Source organism: Aquarana catesbeiana, linkage group LG01, assembly GCF_042186555.1.
Source record: "Aquarana catesbeiana isolate 2022-GZ linkage group LG01, ASM4218655v1, whole genome shotgun sequence".
NCBI lineage: Eukaryota > Metazoa > Chordata > Amphibia > Anura > Ranidae > Aquarana > Aquarana catesbeiana.
The window spans coordinates 516767837-516786176 of record NC_133324.1 but is presented as its reverse complement, the minus strand read 5'-3'; the positions used below and the strand labels follow the sequence as shown (position 1 = coordinate 516786176).

Below are 18340 nucleotides of genomic sequence, written 5' to 3'. Positions count from 1 at the left end.
AACCGATACACCTGGGTCAAATTCCCCATCCCTCCCCTTTCACCCCTCCCCATCTCCCTAATATTTCCTTCCCTCCTCTCTTCCTTCTCTTTTTCTTTTTTTTTTTTACTCTTTTCTTGGTCTTTCACTGACTCATGACTTTACAGAGTTCTTCATCGAAACATATCTGTTCCCTTTATTTTATTTTGGGCTATCTAATGTTCTGGTGCTGCGAGCCTGAGATCTTAAAACTTTTCAGGAACGGAAGGTATAGAGCACATGGAAGGCGATGACTTGTAATGCCTGCAAAAACTGATTACATTACCTGGGTGTTAGTTAACAATGTTGAATATTAAAATACAAATACCAGTGTACTGATATTGCCCAGATATGTTTTCAACTGTGTACAATGAATGACATGCTGGAGAATGTAACTTAATTCTATTTCTGTTCATTTACTTTCTTTGGAAAATAAAAACTTATATTTGAAAAAAAAAAAAAAAACGCAGAGGTGATTAAATACCACCAAAAGAAAGCTCTATTTGTGGGAAATAAAAGGACGGCAATTTTGTTTGGGTACAGTGCCGCATGACCATGCAATTGTCAGTTAAAGCAACGCAGTGCTGTATCGCAAAAAATGGTCTAGTCATTAAGGGGGTAGATCCTTCTGGGGCTGAAGTGGTTAACTTTTAAGGTTACATAACAGTTGAACTGAATGTGGGGTGGAGGTATCTTTTTGCTGGATTCTTAAGCCTAGTACACACTATGAGAAACTCGGACAAAGGATCTTTCAATTTTCCACGAAGGTGCATATCATGAAAATAATAATAACTTGTACGAAAATTATCGAACGACAAAGGCAAACGTAGTTATGTACTCGTGTCTTCTGGGCTGTTCTTTGCTTCTGATCATGTGCAATATTTTTTATTCGACTATTTGCACATGACTACTGTACACATTGAACGAAAAGTGGATGTTGTGTTAACTTACGATAAAAATTTTCTAGTTTGCAGCTTTGTTTCTTTTCATCAAAACAGTCAGAAACGACTGTCAAAATCGCTATACTAATGAACAGATAGTTAACCAATAGTTTCTCTTAATAGTTTCTCTCAGGCATTTTCATCCGATTTTTTTTTTATCGTGTGTATGGGCCTTTAGACAGTAATAAAAGCCCAGTCGGTGATGATTTACAGTACAGTAACACCACATCAAACAAATTGCATCATTTACATATTGCAGGATCCCCCACCCATAGTTTGAATTGGAAGCATGGCAAAATTTCTGCAATTATTTGTTTTTAAACTACATACTACAGTGTGTGAATAGTGTCACAGTGCGGAATGTACTTGTTTCCCTAAAGTGATGTTAAATCCCCTGCCCCCACCCCTTCTCTATGCTTACAGACTGGCCTGAGACTGCACTTTCCACTGTTAACCCTTTCCTATATTAAAACTAAAAATAAAAATGTAATAAATTAGAGCTTACCAATCCTTAGATGTGATGGCTGCATTAGTTTTCTTTTTTTAGGCGTTTTTCCCCCTCATTTCACCTGATGATTCAGCCAGTAACCTCTCCTGTATTAGCGTGTCTGCATTCCGGATGAAATTCTGGATCAGACATTTTGGACAGCAGCATTGTCAGGCTGGGGAGAGGGTAGCATACCTCCCAACCGTCCCAGATTCCGCGGGACCGTCCCTGGGTCCCGCAGATTTGGGCTGGAGCCCTGGAATCCAGAGCCCAGTGCAGGAACAAGTTCCTGCACTGGGCTCCATTCAGTGGTGGTACCCTCAAAGTGAGGATTCCTGTGAGCAGAGATTGCCAGCAATCTCTGCTTCTCTCCCCGCCCCTCAATCTTCAAAACTGTTAGTTGCTAGGACCGCTGGTGTCCTAGCAACCGAAGACACACTTTATAGGCCACCTCCGGCTTCCTGCCTCTCAATGGCTTCCGTCTTTGAAGAGGAGCCGTGAAGTAGCTTCAAAAAGTGGCAGGACACAGACTGCATAGTGAGAGAAGCACAAAGACCAGAGCCATCCTCTATGCTGCCTCTGCAAGCCCAGCCAGTGATCTGGTCAGTAGCATTATGTTCTCAAGCCATCCACCACCCTTCCTTTTCCATCTCCCGTTTCACCCCCCCCCCCCCCCCCCCCCGCGCCAGCATCACTCCCGTTCCAACGTGACTATCAGCTGGCCAGCCTGCTGATCCCCCTCCCACCAGTTGCTCCATCCAGATTTACTTCTGCTCCAGCATCTCTTGCCGCCAACACTCCCCATAAGCTGAGCAGCGCGATAATCCCTCTCCCACTGTCACCGCTGTTCGATGCCTCCCCGTCTGTCATTTCCATTAACTCATTCAACCCTCTACCCGCCACAGCTCGCAGTCATTTTTGCAGTCTTTAATGCTGTCACCGCTGCTCCATGCATCCCCGCCTGTCATTTCAATTAATTCATTAACTCTATCTGCCACTCGCAGTCATTCCTCCTCCATGCAGCACTCCTACATAGCCAACAGTGTTGGATCCCCTTGACAGCTGTCACCACTGTCCCATGTCTCCCAGCATCTCCCCTCTCCCCCCTTCATTGCCCCCCCCCCCCCCCCCAGGCTCTTCCAGCATCCTCTTCCATTCCCACTCACCAACCAACATTGAAATCCATACTCTAGCCCAGCCCTCATCCCCCACTAACCCGAGGCATTGTTTTAAGAGACCCCCTCCAGCCACCAAGCAACCTTCCCACAACCCCATACTTCAATACCTTCCATTTCAAACACCCCTGCCCCCCACCCCCACTTACCTTTTCCCCATACTTACCCCGCCCCCCTCTTACCCCTTCCCTATTCCCATCCTCACTCCCTAACCCACACCCTAGCCCCACCCTGCCATCCAGCTATAAACTCCCCAGCCCACTTCCCCATTCCACATCAGAACAATGACAGGGGGGGGGGGACCAATAATATTAAATGATGTAAAGAAATAAAAGTGCTAGTGACATGAAAAATATATATATGGGAATGGACTAACATATAAACTGTATAAGCGTGAAATTAAACAAACCAAGAGCAGCACTAAATGAGCAATAATAAAAGTCCAGCTAGATATAAGTGAAAAAGTCCAAAACCCAGATCACAATCTTCATAGTGATACAGTAAATAGGTAAATGGTTCCTCCACCGCACCGCTGTGATAACACCAATAAAAATGTGCGCTTACCAAAAGGCAAGCCCAAAATAGCTTGCGACCTTAACCCGGTCGGGGCCTTTATCCAGAGGGAATAATTGGAAGGCAATGATCCGCCAAGCCACACAGAGGGATCGATCACAGCATAGAGCACTTCATATGCACCTCCAAGGAACCGGGATAGTTACCACTTTCCTAGAGATAAAACTGCTCTTGGTTCCCATCCCTGCTGGCCTGAAGGCTTTGGAATAGTTACATGATCTTCTTTTTTTGTAGATCAAGCGGTATCTTAGAGGTTATGGCACACAGCTATTGATGTTGTGGAGCTTTTTACAAAACTGGCTCCAGCTGCGGAGAGAAAGACTCTTTAGGGTGGTGTTGGAAAATTTGTGCTGGGGAAGGGGAAGATTTGTACGTGGAGGGGGGATTTGGGTGGGAAGATTTGTGATAGAACTGGGGAAAGGACTTGTGCAGGCGTGGGGGATTTGGGGAAAGAGGATTGGTGCTTGGGAGTATGGGGTGGGGGAGAGAGTCTTTTACCCAAGATTGGGGGGGGGGGTGCTGGAAGAGAGGACTTGAGAGAGAGGATCTGTGCTAGAAGTGGGGAGTGGATTTTTTTCTGGAAGGGGGATTTGGAGGTGGGAGGACAGGATTTGTCCTGGAGGGTTTTGAAGAGGGGGAAGAAGGTTTTGTGCTGGGAGGGGATTTGGGGGTGGGGTATTTGTGCCAGGATGAGGAGTTGTGCTGGGAGGGGGCATTTGGGGGGTTGAAGAAGATCTGTGCTAAGAAAGGGGATTTTGGGGGAGATGATTTGTGCTAGAAGTGGAGAAAGGATTTACGCTGGGAGGAGGAGGATCTGCGCTAAAATAGGGATTGGGGGGGATTTTTGCTTGAAGGGGGGAGAGAATGTTTGCTGGGAAAATACATTTGGGGGGAGTTGTTGTGTCCGGAAGGGGGATTAGTGAGGGAAAGAAGAGCTGTGCTAGGGGATTTGGAGAAGGGGAATTGGGTGGAAGAGGATTTGTACTAGAATGGGGGGTTGTGCTGGGACGGAGGATTTGGGGGGTTGAAAAGGATTTAATCTGAGAGAGGTACGGAGGGGAAGGAGGTTTTTTACTTTGAGGGGGAACTTCATGTTGGGAGGGGGGATTTGGGAGTGGGTAAAGTGGATGAGGGTATTGCTTGCAAGAGGGGGATTTTGCACCCCTAAACTGTGCATTACACACCCCTGCACAATTTTTGTTTTATACTCATGATTTCTACTATGCATTACACACTCCTGTCCCCAGCATTCTGTGGATAATACTCCTGTCCCTTGCATTCTGTGCATTACATATGCCCGCCCCCTGCATTCTGTGCATTACATACTCCTGTCCCCTGCATTCTGTGCATTACATACTCCTGTCCCCTGCATTCTGTGCATTACATACTCCTGTCCCCTGCATTCTGTGCATTACATACTCCTGTCCCCTGCATTCTGTACATTACATACTCCTGTTCCCTGCATTCTGTACATTACATACTCCTGTCCCCTGCATTCTGTACATTACATACTCCTGTCCCCTGCATACTGTGCATGACATACTCCTGTCCCCTGCATTCTGTGCATTATATACTTCTGCCCCCTGAATTCTGTGCATTACATACTCCTGTCCCCTGCATTCTGTACATTACACACTCCTGTCCCCTGCATTCTGTACATTACACACTCCTGTCCCCTGCATTCTGTGCATTACACACTCCTGTCCCCTGCATTCTGTGCATTACATACTCCTGTCCCCTGCATTCTGTGCATTACATACTCCTGTCCCCTGCATTCTGTGCATTACATACTCCTGTCCCCTGCATTCTGTGCATTACATACTCCTGTCCCCTGCATTCTGTGCAATATGTACTCCTGTCCCCTGAATTCTGTGCATTACGTACTCCTGTCCCCTGCATTTTGTGTATTACATACTCCATTCTCCTGCATTCTGTGCATTATATTTTGTGCATTACATACTCCTGTCCCCTGCATTCTGTACATTACATACCCCTTCCCCTGCATTTTGTACATTACGCACTCCTGTCCCCTGCATTCTGTGCATTACATACTCCTGTCCCTGCATTCTGTACAATACATACTCCTGTCCCCTACATTCTGTGCATTACATACTCCTGTCCCCTGCATTCTGTGCATTATGTACTCCTGTCCCCTGCATTCTGTGCATTATGTACTCCTGTCCCCTGCATTCTGTGCATTATGTACTCCTGTTCCCTGCATTCTGCACATTACATACTCCTGTCCCCTGCATTCTATGCATTACATACTCCTGTCCCCTGAATTCTGTGCATTATGTATTCCTGACCCTAGCATTCTGTAGATAACAATCCTGTCCCCTGCATTCTGTGCATTACAGAATCCTGTCCCCTGCATTCTGTGCATTACGTACTCCTAAACCCAGTACTGACTACAGCCCTCTCTGCATTACATACTCCTGATCTTTGATCACACCCTGGAGCCCTGCAGCCTGTGTTATGTATCCTAAACCTGACACTGACTGCAGCACTCCCTGACCCCTGTGCTCTGCCTTACACACTTCTGCACAATACTGTACATTATATACTTCTCACCAAAGTCTTCATTGCCTCAACAGATGCTGGTTGCTATGCACTCTCTGATTATTTCAATGAAGTTCTTCCTTAAGGTAGGCTCAGTCAAAGCAATCAAAACATATTGTTTAAGCCCCTCCCACTGGCAAGACTTTGCCGTGGTGTGCTACCCTCAAGTGTCCCTCATGCTGAAGTTAAAATGTTGGGAGGTATGGGGCAGTGTTAAGCTGGATACAAACTATACAACTTTTGTTGTTCGATTTCCTTTCGATTTACGCTAAACTATGTAGTGCAAGGGTCGGCCTGATTGCATGCAAATTAAAAGTGTTTAGGTTTGACCTCATATCATATGGTTTTGGTAAATCTAAAGGAAAAAATCTAAAGAAGATTGTATAATGTGTATCCAGCTTAAAGCCTCGTACACACGATTGGATTGTTGGATGACCGAGCATCCGACTTTTGTCTGAAGGGTGTGTTCCTGGATTCTGTCTTGCATACTAACGGCACACAACTGTCGGCCAACAAACACAAACGTAGTGACGTACTAGACGTACTAGACATACTACTAGGCGATAAAGAGGAAGTTCAATTGTCAGACACCACCCTTTGGGCTCCTTCTGCTAATTTCGTGTTAGTAGAAGTTTGGTGAGTGTTGATTCGCACTTTCATTTCGCACTTTTCAGTCTGTTTCTGAATGGCCGTTCGTCAACCAGCCATGTTGGGGAATTGGAGGAGAGAACGTGCTATTATTGGCCTTGGAGTTATTGCTTTGACCCAAGTGTGTTTTACTTCAAGTGACAGTTTGGGAGTAGGCAGTTACATTTTCAAAAATACAATGTAAAATTAACAAGGCACACCAACATAGTTGTAGCTTTGAGATTAACACTACAGGATAATAGTGTTGTGATAACTTGGCCAAAAAAAATAAAAAATACAAGCAGAATAATATTATTCTTGATATCACTAGAAAACAAAAGAATTTTCAAATACGTTTGCCATAACTCCATTAGTATCACCAGCAAAGCAGCTTCATTATTATCCCGTTAAAGAAGAAAAGAATTGTGCGCTGTATTTTGCCAATTCATAATTTGCTGCATCACGAATGTTAAATCTCCATTACGAACGTTTACAAGACTGACCGCTTCCGGCTCGTCCTTGCTTCCTGGCATGCGTGTTTGTACTTTGAACTTTTGTGTGACGGACTTGTGTACAGACGGTACGAAAATCTGACAACAGACTGTTGTCTGACGAAAATTTACTAGCCTGCTATCCAACATTTGTTGGCCAAAAGTTGAACAACAATTGTCTGATGCAGCGTACTAATGGTTGGATTTTAGGCAAACAGTCTGCCATCACACAATTCCCGGGTGAAAATCCGATCGTGTGTACGAGACTTTAGATTAGCAGATTTAGATGGACTTGACTAACAAATTGAAGCTGAACCTCATCTAATACTTTATAAGCAGTTATTGTAACTAGTTTTTTCCTTTTGTTATAAATATTTTATATAAATGAATAAAAGCTGACCATTTTAAGCACCCCTGTCAGTGGTAAATGGTTTATCTCAACCCTCCAACTGTCACTTTTGCTGGACAGCTTGGCTTGTTAAAGTAAGTTGAAAAAACACAGACTTACTGGCAGGATCACCAGGTGAAAATAAAGGAAACAAGCCTAAAAAGAAAACTAATGCAGCCATCACATTTAAGATTTGGTGAGCAGTAATTTTGAGTTTTGTTGATCCAATGCTGCATCTGTCCCCCACTGGTTCTGTAGTGAGAAATGAGCACCGCTGGTCGCTCAGTTTTCCCCCTCCGCTCTGAGCAAAGACCTGTGAAGGTCAGTCAGCAGTGGCTGCACACACAACAGAGGGCCATCAATGAGTACCTGTGCGAGTATGGCACCAGGACAGGGTCAGGGGAGCTTGGCTTCTTTTCGCCACACCAGTGGCTACTGATCAAGGATGCATGCACTGTCCTGTCACCATTTGAGGCCACAAGGATGGTGAGCAGCGACAATGCATGCATCAGTCACACTGTCCCTCTAGTCTTCCTGCTGGAGCACATGCTTCGTGGAATTATGGACAGGGCACTTGAGGCAGAACAGAGGGAGGAAGAGGAGGACTGCCTTTCCTCTCAAGGCCCCCTTTATCCAGATAGCATTCCTGTGGGCCTGCCAAACGCACAGGAAGAAGAGGAGGAGGAGGAGGATTGTGTCAGCATGGATGTAGAGGATAACACTCAGCAGCAGTCTTCAAGGGATGGTTTTCAGTCCCCAGAAACCCAAGGAGTTGTACGTGGCTGGGAGGAGGTAGTTACGGATCATGTGATCCTTAGTGACCAAGAGGAATCAGAATTGAATGCCTCTGCAAACCTATGCTGCATGGCCTCCCTGATTCTGCAAAGCCTGTGAACGGACCCTAGGATTCGTGGTATCAAGAAGAAGGATCATTACTGGCTGGCAACCCTTTTTGATCCACATTACAAGGGTAGGGTTGCAGAGCGAGCAGAGGGTGAAACATCTTTAGGAGGCCTTGAAGAAAGGTTTGTGCAACTCATTTCCAGACCCTGGGAGATTACAATTTCCTGGTGCTGGACAACGTGTTGCTGAGGCTTCGTTCAGTCAGAGAAAGAGCAGTGGAGAAGGTGGCCGGCTGACCAATGCCTTTAAACAATTTTCCAGTCCTCAGCTCCAAGGTCGGTTCAAGTAACCATCGCCAGTGTCTGCATTACATGGTGCAGGAATATCTAGGAGCAAGAGCAGACTTGGAGACCTTTCCAACAGAGCATCCACTGGGTTACTAGGTCTTGAGGATGGACCACTGGCCAGAACTTGCTCAATATGGAATTGAGCTAATGGCTTGTCTTGCATCCAGCGTGCTTTCTGAATGCACACTCAGTGCTGCTGGAGGGTTTGTAACAGATCAAAGAGTGTGTCTGTCCACAGACTCCGTTGATAGGCTCACATTCATAAAAATGAATCATTCTTGGATCAGCAGCTATCAAGCACCTGATGCTGATGTAACTGATTGAATTTCCTATGGATGTGGGATCCCTTAAAGACTGCCTATGCTGACTATCCTATTCCTCCTCAATCTTGATGATGCTAGCTTCCAACAATATTTTTGGTTTAGGGCACCACTACCACCACCTAAGGCCCAATTTTTCTGCCCCCCGTTCAACAGGGGAATGTAATTACAATTTTTGATCTAATATTTCACAGCTGGGCCCGTTTCTGCGCCCACCAAGAGTATCTGTGAGGGGTTACAGTGTTGTGGCACCACCACCCAAGGCCCAATTTTTCTGCCCCTGTTTAACAGGGGCATGTAATTACAATTTTTGATATATTATTTCAACGCAGGGCCCATTGCCACGCCCAACAAGAGTAACTGTGAGGGCTTACAGTGTTGTGGCACCACCACCCAAGGCCCAATTTTTCTCCCCCTGTTTAACAGGGGTATGTAATTACAATTTTTGATATATTTTACAGCAGGGCCTGTTCCTGCGCCCAACAAGAGTAACTGTGAGGGCTTACAGTGTTCTGGTACCACCAACACCTAAGGCCCAATTTTCTGCAGAGTATATAGGGCAGGCCGTATAGTATATATACTGCTGGTCAGAGTATATAGTGCCTGGGGACCCCCCACACCATTTAAAAAAAAAATTGGGTGCAGGGTTCCCCTTAATATCCATATCAGACCTGAAGGGCCTGGTATGGATTTTGGGGGTGACATTTTTTTTTTTTTGGTATTTTTATCTGTATTGCCGGGAATCCAACAATACGTTACAGCTGCGAGCAGTTTTAAATTACATTTTTTTCCTTTAGAAATGTAATTTTGCTGTGGCACTGTTATAAACATGGGAAAGATTCGCTACTTTACACCCCCGGCACGATATTTAAAGGAAAATTTCATTTTTATTGTTTCACTTTAAGCATTATTAAAATCACTGCTCACAAAAAAACTGCCATTTTTAAAACTTTTTTTGCATTAATACATGTCCCCTGGGGCAGGACCCGGGTCCCCAAACACTTTTTATGACAATAACTTGCATACAAGCTTTTAAAATTAGCACTTTTGATTTTTCACATTCCTGTCTCATAGACTTTAACGGTGTTCGCGTGTTTGAACAAATTTTTTGCCTGTTCGCATGTTCTGCTGCGAACTGAACCAGGGGGTGTTCGGCTCATCCCAATTCCTGATCTGTGCCTATTGTACCATGTATTTGTTTTAAAAAGTACCCTGTTCTTTTTGTGTTTCCTTTGTGTGAAATTTCTGGTGTTCCTGCCAGTTCTCCTGCTTTCCTATTTCAAACTGACCCACTAGGCATAGAACAACATCCATCTCAGAGTGGTCAGTTTTCAGGCTGCACTGGGAGCACAGCCTGCCTGGTCAGACTTGTGGTGATATCTATGTCCCCCTGCAATATATACATACACATATATATATATATATATATATATATATATATATATATACACACACACACACTATATTAGCAAAAGTATTGGGGTATTGGGATACCTGCCTTTACACACACATGAACTTTATTGGCAACCCAGTCTTAGTCCGTAGGGTTCAATATTGACTTGGCCCAACTTTTGCATCTATAACAGCTTCAACTCTTCTGGGAAGGCTGTCCACGAGGTTTAGGAGTGTGTCTATGGGAATGCTTAACCATTCTTTTAGAAGCGCATTTGTGAAGTCAGGCAGTGATGTTGGAGAGAAGGCCTGGCTCACAGTCTCCACTCTAATTCATCCCAAAGGTGTTCTATTAGGTTGAGGTCAGGACTCCGTGCAGGCCAGTCAAGTTCCTCCACCCCAAACTCACTCATCCATGTCTTTATTGACCTTGTTTGTGCTCTGGTCCAAATCATTTGGTGGAGGGGGGATTATGGTGTGGGGTTGTTTTTCAGGGGTTGGGCTTGGCCCCTTAGTTCCAGTGAAGGGAAGGTGTCAGCATACCAAGTCATTTTGGACAATTTCATGCTCCCAGCTTTGTGAGAACAGTTTGGGGATGGCCCCTTCCTGTTCCAACATGATTGCGCACCAGTGCACAAAGCAAGGTCCATAAAGACATGAATGAGCGAGTTTGGGGTGGAGGAACTTGACTGACTTGCACAGAGTGCTGACCTAAACCCGATAGAACACCTTTGGGATAAATTAGAGTGGAGACTGGGAGCCAGACCTTTTTGACCAACATCAGTGCCTGACCTCACAAATGCGTTTCTGGAAGAATGGTCAAACATTTCCATAGACACACTCCTAAATCTTGTGGACAGCCTTGAGTTGAAGCTGAAGTCGTTATAGCTGCAAAGGGTGGGCCAAGTCAATATTAAACCCTACAGACTAGGACCCCTTTCACATGGGCTTTCCGATCATGTCCGTCTGTCAGTTTTTCAGGCGGACCTGATCGGACCCTCCATTCACTCCTTTGGAGCAGCAGATGTCAGCGGTGACATGTCTGCTGCTATCTGATCTGATCCTGTCTGTGAAATCCAAATGGATGGTGACCCTATTTTCCATCCGCCTGGCGGATCAAATCAGATGGGACTGGATGAAAACAGACAGGCGGTTCGTTTTTATCCAATCTCCCCATAGAGGAGAGCGGAGCTCTTACAGGTCCATCTCAGCACAGTGAGCGGAGACAGACCTGTCATCCGCCTGCTCAGCGGATCGATCCCCCGCTGAGCAAAGCGGAGTCCTCTGACCGCCCGTGTGAAAGGACCCTAAAGGCCTGTACACACAATGCGAATTTTGGAAGGGAATTGTCGTTCGATAGCCTGTTGTCCGAAATTCTTACCGCTAGTATGCTCCTTTCGACTTCCGATTTTCATTTTCAATAAGACAAAAGCTGGATGAGCAGGCTAGTACATTTTTGACGAATGGTCAGTACAGCAAAATTCACACAAAAGTCGAAAGTACAAACACGCATGATCGGAATCAAGGAACGACCCAGAAGAGATCGGTCTTGTAAACTACAGTTCGTAATCTAGAATTACCATTTGTGACGCAGCAATTGATGAAATGTCAAATGCAGAGCACATTCTCATCTTTTTTAATGGGATAATAATGAAGCTGCTTTGCTGGTGATACTGATATAGTTATGCCAAACGTATTTTAAAAGGCATTTTTTTGTAGTGATATAAATAATATTAATATTATGGTTGTTGTTTGATTTTTTGGGGAAGTTGCCACAACACCATTATCCCTGAGTTTTTAAGATCAAAGATACAACTATGTTGGTGTCCCTTGTTTATTTTCCATTGTGTTGTTTTTAATGTAACTGCCTACTCCCAAACTGTCATTTGAAGATCAGGAACGATCTGAAAATCGCGAATCAACGCTCACCAAACGTCTACTAACACGAAATAAGCAAAGGGTGGTGCTCGAGAAATCAACTTCCTCTTTATACTCTCATAGTATGTCACTACGTTCGTGTTTGTTGAACGACAATTTTACGGATAGTTAGTATGCTAGACAAAATCCTGCACACACGCTTTTGTCAAAAATCAGACGCTCTGTCATTACATACAACTACATTATTTTTATATTTAGTATAGCACAAAATAGTTATCAGTTACAATTTGTGCAAGTCTTGTTTTCTGTAACCGTTTTTCAATAATTGTAATAATAACAAGCTAAAAATTAACATGTAACAATAGAATACAATGTGAAATAAATAAAATACAGAAAGTACTTGTGTTATAAATATATTTGTTTTACTTATTTTTTATTTAGCATTTACTATAAAAATAAAATAAAATCAACACGTTCAGAAATCTCTGTAATTAGGTGTGATTTTTTTATTGGATTTAGTTATTGATTTGGGATGTATTTTGTCATATGATTTTTTTTTTTTTCAATCGAACTAGCCAGTAATTAAACACAGCTACCTTTATGTAATCATTTACTCCACTGCTGTAAAGCAAACTTGGTTAACCTTAATTAATAGAAAATGTACAAAACATGCTTAGCATTTCAGCATTCATGTGGATTTGTATAGGCTTGATCTATAATTTGCTTTTTAGGCCCAGTTCATATCTGTGCGGTGTGATTTTGGTGCGTTGTGTTTTTAGGTGTGTTTTACATGCGTTTTAAGTGCATTACAATTGGACTGTATGTAACGTGCATTTTAATCAAAGATGCAGCAAGCAGGATTTTTTTTTTTAATGCTCCGCACCTAAAACACACACATAAAGCAAACGGGTGAACAGGGCCTAAATGCGTTAAATTAAAAGTGGGTGGAGTAAATGAACACTTAAAGGCTGCTACTCTCCCAAGTTTATTTCCCGCTATGATTTGCTCCCTGCTTGAAAACATCTTTTGCCATGGACTTAATCGCTTCTTTTGATATACAGAGGAAGTACAGTTGGTAGATGTTACTGCTTCCTTGGACTGGTGTCCTCCACCCACCAGCTCAGACATCCTTGTTTCCAGGTGGTCATGAGGTAATAAGACTGGGGAAACTTCCTCTACTATTTAAAGAGAAGAGCATACAGGGTTCAGGTACACTTCACACTTTCTGTTAAGCTATTATTTAACATTTGATCAACTTTGCTAAATAACTAAAACATGCATAAGAGTAGGTGTACAGGAACATTTTGTATGCCTCTATCTTTAGGTTACTTTCTTCACAAGAGGAACATGACTAGGATAGTACAAATTTTAGGGTCCTTTAAACAGGGAGCCAAGCTGTCAAGTTCAGGTGATCAAAATATAGGTGATGTAACATGTTTGATGTTGACCTGTCTACAAAAAAACTAGAAAAAAAAGAATCTTTGTAAAGTTCATTGCCCACATAACTAATATTACCCTGTCACAGTAGAATATCTAATGTATCTGAAAATTTGGAAAATCTGAAAAGAGATTGTAATGTCCCATTTGATGATCCATTTGATGATGTTAATTTGCACAGCTAGGGGGCACCCGAGCCGAGACACAGCTCCCTGCGTCCATATAGACACAGAGCTGCGGCCTGGCTCCGCCCCCTTTCTCTTCTCATTGGCTCATTTATCTTAATGCATAACAGGAGCAGGCAGTCCATAAGGGGTGCAGGGGTGCCACCCCCCTAGTTTGCATGCGGGGCGCCGGACTCATAGGTTTTCATGAGGTTTTTTGTTTTTTTTTAAGCCACATGATTAGAGCCTGAGGCTCTAATTTGCTTGAAAAAGGTTGGGCTCGGGGCGCAGAGCACTGCGCCCCCCAAACCCACCCACTTATGTCACTAGCGAATCAATATTCGCTATTGTCTTTCGGCTTCTCCTCCCGGCCAATCAGGACAGGAGGCGGATTGGGATGACAGGGAGGAGAAGCCAAGGAAGCCGTAGCGTCACGACCGTGGACGGGTGAGTGTGGACCTGGGGGGGGGGGTTTGTTTGCCGCCCCCCCAAAAAAAGTTTAGCACCAGCCTCCACCGATGCATAGAATGCATTAAGATAAAAAAAAAACTTCTGCCTTTACAATAACTTTAATGCTACCTATCAGGCCCTGAATTGTAATGAATTGCAAATCTTTTAACCATAACCACAGATACAAATATATGTATAAACAAACTGCCCTTGTATGAGCAGGTTGCCTTATACAAAGAACGGTTTAAAAATGTATGGCTTGGAGTATAGATGGTTGCTAGTTTATTGGCATAGATACATTTTCAACTTTTATAATGGGCTCACATAATTTTTGGAGCTCCCTTTCTCCAAGTATTATGATTTTTTGCAGTATATATCTGTTTGTGTTATTGGGTACTAAGAAGGGCAGACATTGGGGTTGATTTACTAAAACGAGTGCAAAATCTAGTGCAGCTCTGCATAGAAACCAATCGGCTTTCGTTATATTTTTTTTTTTTGTCAAAGCTTAATTGAACAAGCTTAAAGTGGTTCTAAAGGCAAATGTTTTTTATCTTAAAGGGGTTGTAAACCCTCATGCATAGGATGCATTAAAGTGAAAAAACACATGCCAGTGACTGCCCCTCCAGCCCCCCGTTTTACTTACCTGAGCCCTGGAATTTCCCACAGCGGAGACGCGCTTTTCCTGTGCCCGGGCTCTTGATTTGGATAGATTGATAGCAGCGAAGCCATTGGCTCCCGCTGCTGTCAATCAAATCCAATGACGCGGCGCCGGGGGGGCGGGGCCGTGTCCGGCATTCTGCATCTATGGACGCAAATGCTGGACTCGGGAGCGCACCCGCAAGGTAACCCCCGGGGAGAGCGCTTCTTCTAGGGGGTTATACAATGCGTGGAGGAGCTACCAGCACCACCGGGGGACCCTAGAAGAAGATGATCGGGGCCACTCTGTGCCAAAACGACCTGCACAGTGGAGGTAAGTATGACATGTTTGTTATTAAAAAAAAAACTCAAAGCTTTACAATCACTCAGCCCCCCTCAGCTACCCTAATACTTACCTGAGCCCCCTCTCGATCCAGCAATTTGAACGAGTGCCTCGGCCGTCCGGGACTCTCCCTCCTAATTGGCTGAGACACAGCAGCGGCACCCGATGCTGTCAATCAAAGTCAGTTAGCCAATGAGGAGAGAAAGAAAGGGGCGGGACCGAACCACGGCTCCGTGTTTGAATGGACACACAGAGCTGTGGCTCGGATCGTGTGTTTCCATACCAAGCTGCTTGCTGTGGGGGCACTCGACAGGAAGGAGGGGCCAGGAGCACCGAAGAGGGATCCAAGAAGAGGAGGATCGGGGCTGTTCTGTGCAAAACCAACTGCACAGGGCAGGTAAGTATAACATGTTTGTTATTTAACCACTTGCTTACTGGGCACTTAAACCCCCCACCTATCCAGACCAATTTTCAGCTTTCAGCGCTGACGCACTCTGAATGACAATTGCGCGGACATACAACACTGCACCCAAATGAAAATTTTATCATTTTTTTCCCACAAATAGAGCTTTCTTTTGGTGGTATTTGATCACCTTTGCGGTTTTTATTTTTTGTTAAAAAAATGTAAAAAGACCGAATTCAAAAAAAATTTTTTTTTTTTTTTTTTATATTTTGTTATAAAATTTTAAAAAAGGTAATTTTTCTCCTTCATTGATGTACGCTGATGAGGCGGGACTGATGGGCACTGATAGGTGGCACTGATGGGCACTGATGGGTGGCAGTGATGGGCACTGAAGGGTGGCAATAACTGGCACTGATCTGGTACACTGATAGGCAACACTGCTAGGTGGCACTGATTGGCACCACTGGTGGGCATTGATAGGTGGCACTTGTGGGCATTGATAGGTGACAGTGGTAGCCATTGATAGGTGGCACTCATGGGCATTGATAGGTGGCACTGGTGGGCACTGTGGGCACTGTCAGGTGGCAATGGCAGGTGGCACTGGCAGGGGGTACTGGTGGCACATATGAGGGATTATTGCCTCCTCCTCTTCGGGACTGATGTCCCTTGCTGATGAGCCGGTGATCGGCTTTTTTTTCTCCTCGCACTGTCAGCGCGAGGAGAAAAAAAAAAACGATCACAGAGCTTTTGTTTTGATCATGTGATCAGCTGTCATTAGTCATCGGTGATCACCCGAGTCTCAGTGACTCGGTGATCACAGGGCGCGTGCACAGGGGAGGCTGTCATATGAGGCCTCCCGAGAATTCAGGTCCGTGCTGTAGCCATCATTCGGCTATAGCGCGGATATCAACTGGTTAAAATAAAAAAAAAAACAACAAGACTTTAGAAGCTGATTGGCTACCATGCACAGCTGCACCAGATTTTGCACTGTCCAGTTTTAGTAAATCAACCCCATTATATTTACATTAAATATGGAACTCATCAAATTGTGTTGGTTAAAATCCTTTGGACACAATGTGGAAGAGTCAAAACGTCTGTCATTTGGTTTTTATAGCTTCCTTCGTCCCTGCTGGGAAGACAGCCTTCCTATTGGTCCTCGTGAGCATTGCCTCTGGTACAGAAAGGGATAGGAGATCTACAACTCACAAGAACAGGGCTAGTGACAACTGTCTAAGAGGGAATATCGTATATATTTGCAGAGATCTCCTTTTTCATCCTGCTATGTCTCTGCACAGGAAGTAAAAGGAAATCCCTTCAAAGGGACACAGGCAAAAAAAATAATGAATAATCTGACAAGGGTCTTAAACACTTCCCACTCTAACCAAAACCATAATAAAAAGTTGTGACACTAAATACACTTTAGAGTCCAATGATGGGTCCAGCTTTATGCCCCCAATTGTTCTCCACTCCCCCATAAAAGTCTCCTCTGCATATGTATATTTTGTTCTGTTCTCTTATACTTACCTGATGTGTTCTGGGCATTCATGTGTCATGCTGCGTCTTCTTCCTCTTTGCCTATCAGGCCCAGGGAGGTACTCTGATGATGCAAATAGCAGTGCTGACGTAATGTTAACACCGCTATGTGCTGCAGTACACTAAGCATGATGCTTTGACACTGCTTATGAAGCCAGGCCATGACACCCATTCATTCATAATATATTTTCAATGTTGAATGATGGTGAGCTTAAAAAAGACTGCACGGGATTGCTACACATTGAATTTGAGTATTGAATCCCGAGCTGCTTTTTTTATTGTACACCCCAAGTTTAAAAAATGCCCAAAGTTGAACCCGTGCATTGAGTAAAAAGGCTGTTTGATCCTGTCTTCTGTGATCCTCTCCCTCTTCCACAGTCCCCAAACCAGTGCTCAGCCGAACACTGATAGCAGTCACAAGACTACTATTTACTGCTGATGAGAAAAGCTATTTACTGCTGATGAGAAAAGGTATTTAGTTGTTTATATTTATTAAAATAATTGCATTTACATGTTTTGTGTACTTTGGGAGACCAGATATAGTTATTTGCAAGGTCCTGGGTTTAGTAACACTTTAAGACAATATGTTCCCTTTTTAACATGTTGGTGCATCTACTGTATAGTGCATATTTTTTATTGCAGAGATTTAGGCTGGGTTCACACCTTTGCGATTTGGATGTGGCTTTCTCTGCATCCAATTCGCATAGCAGGAGAATGTGACTGGCTCTCTATGGAGCTGGTTCACATATCTCTGGGGCAGCTGCGGAGCGCACTGCACAGAAACGCTGTGCGTCTTTGGCTCTGTTTTAGGGCCGAATTCAGGCAAAGATTCGGCCCTGATATGTCCCTGCGTGCCACAGCGTTCTTGAGCGATCAGCAGCCGTTTTAGGAGTATACCGAACCTCGGGGAATTTTTGCAGAAAAAGGAAGTACTTACCCAGTCTTCATGTCTTTTCAAGCTGCCTGATTCAGACTCGGCAAAAACTATTTTGGGGTATATTCTTGGTGTGAACATTTGTACATTTGGTGTGTATGAAGGTATTGGGCTGGATGAACTGCTTTTCCTAGACGCAGAAGACCATGTTCTTGAACCATCTAAGAGATAAACATTATATAGTTTATTACATTATGAAAACACTGTTCATCTAAAAATGTCGATCTCTGTAAATCAAACTTTTAAATCATTTGACGTGCAGAAAAATTGCTTTAATATATTATAAATATAGACTAAAAGCTGCTGTTAAGTATGATTTAGTAAGGCAAATGTCATTAATATATACATATACAGTGCATCCGGAAAGTATTCACAGCACTTCACTTTTTACACATTTTGTT

General features: G+C 43.9%; 1 protein-coding gene across 3 annotated transcripts in view; it reads right to left on the bottom strand.

The window, feature by feature from the left end:
- The window catches only part of MISP (mitotic spindle positioning), a 245276-nt gene that overhangs the window by 57445 nt on the left and 169491 nt on the right, over nucleotides 1-18340 (bottom strand). For 2 of the 3 annotated variants that reach the window (XM_073594048.1, XM_073594047.1), the window contains one exon: nucleotides 17943-18100. In XM_073594048.1, the coding sequence (XP_073450149.1) occupies nucleotides 17943-18100 (158 nt within the window). Of the gene's footprint in view, nucleotides 1-12439; nucleotides 13218-17942; nucleotides 18101-18340 lie in introns of those variants that run through there. The other variant, XM_073594049.1, reaches the window with a different exon arrangement.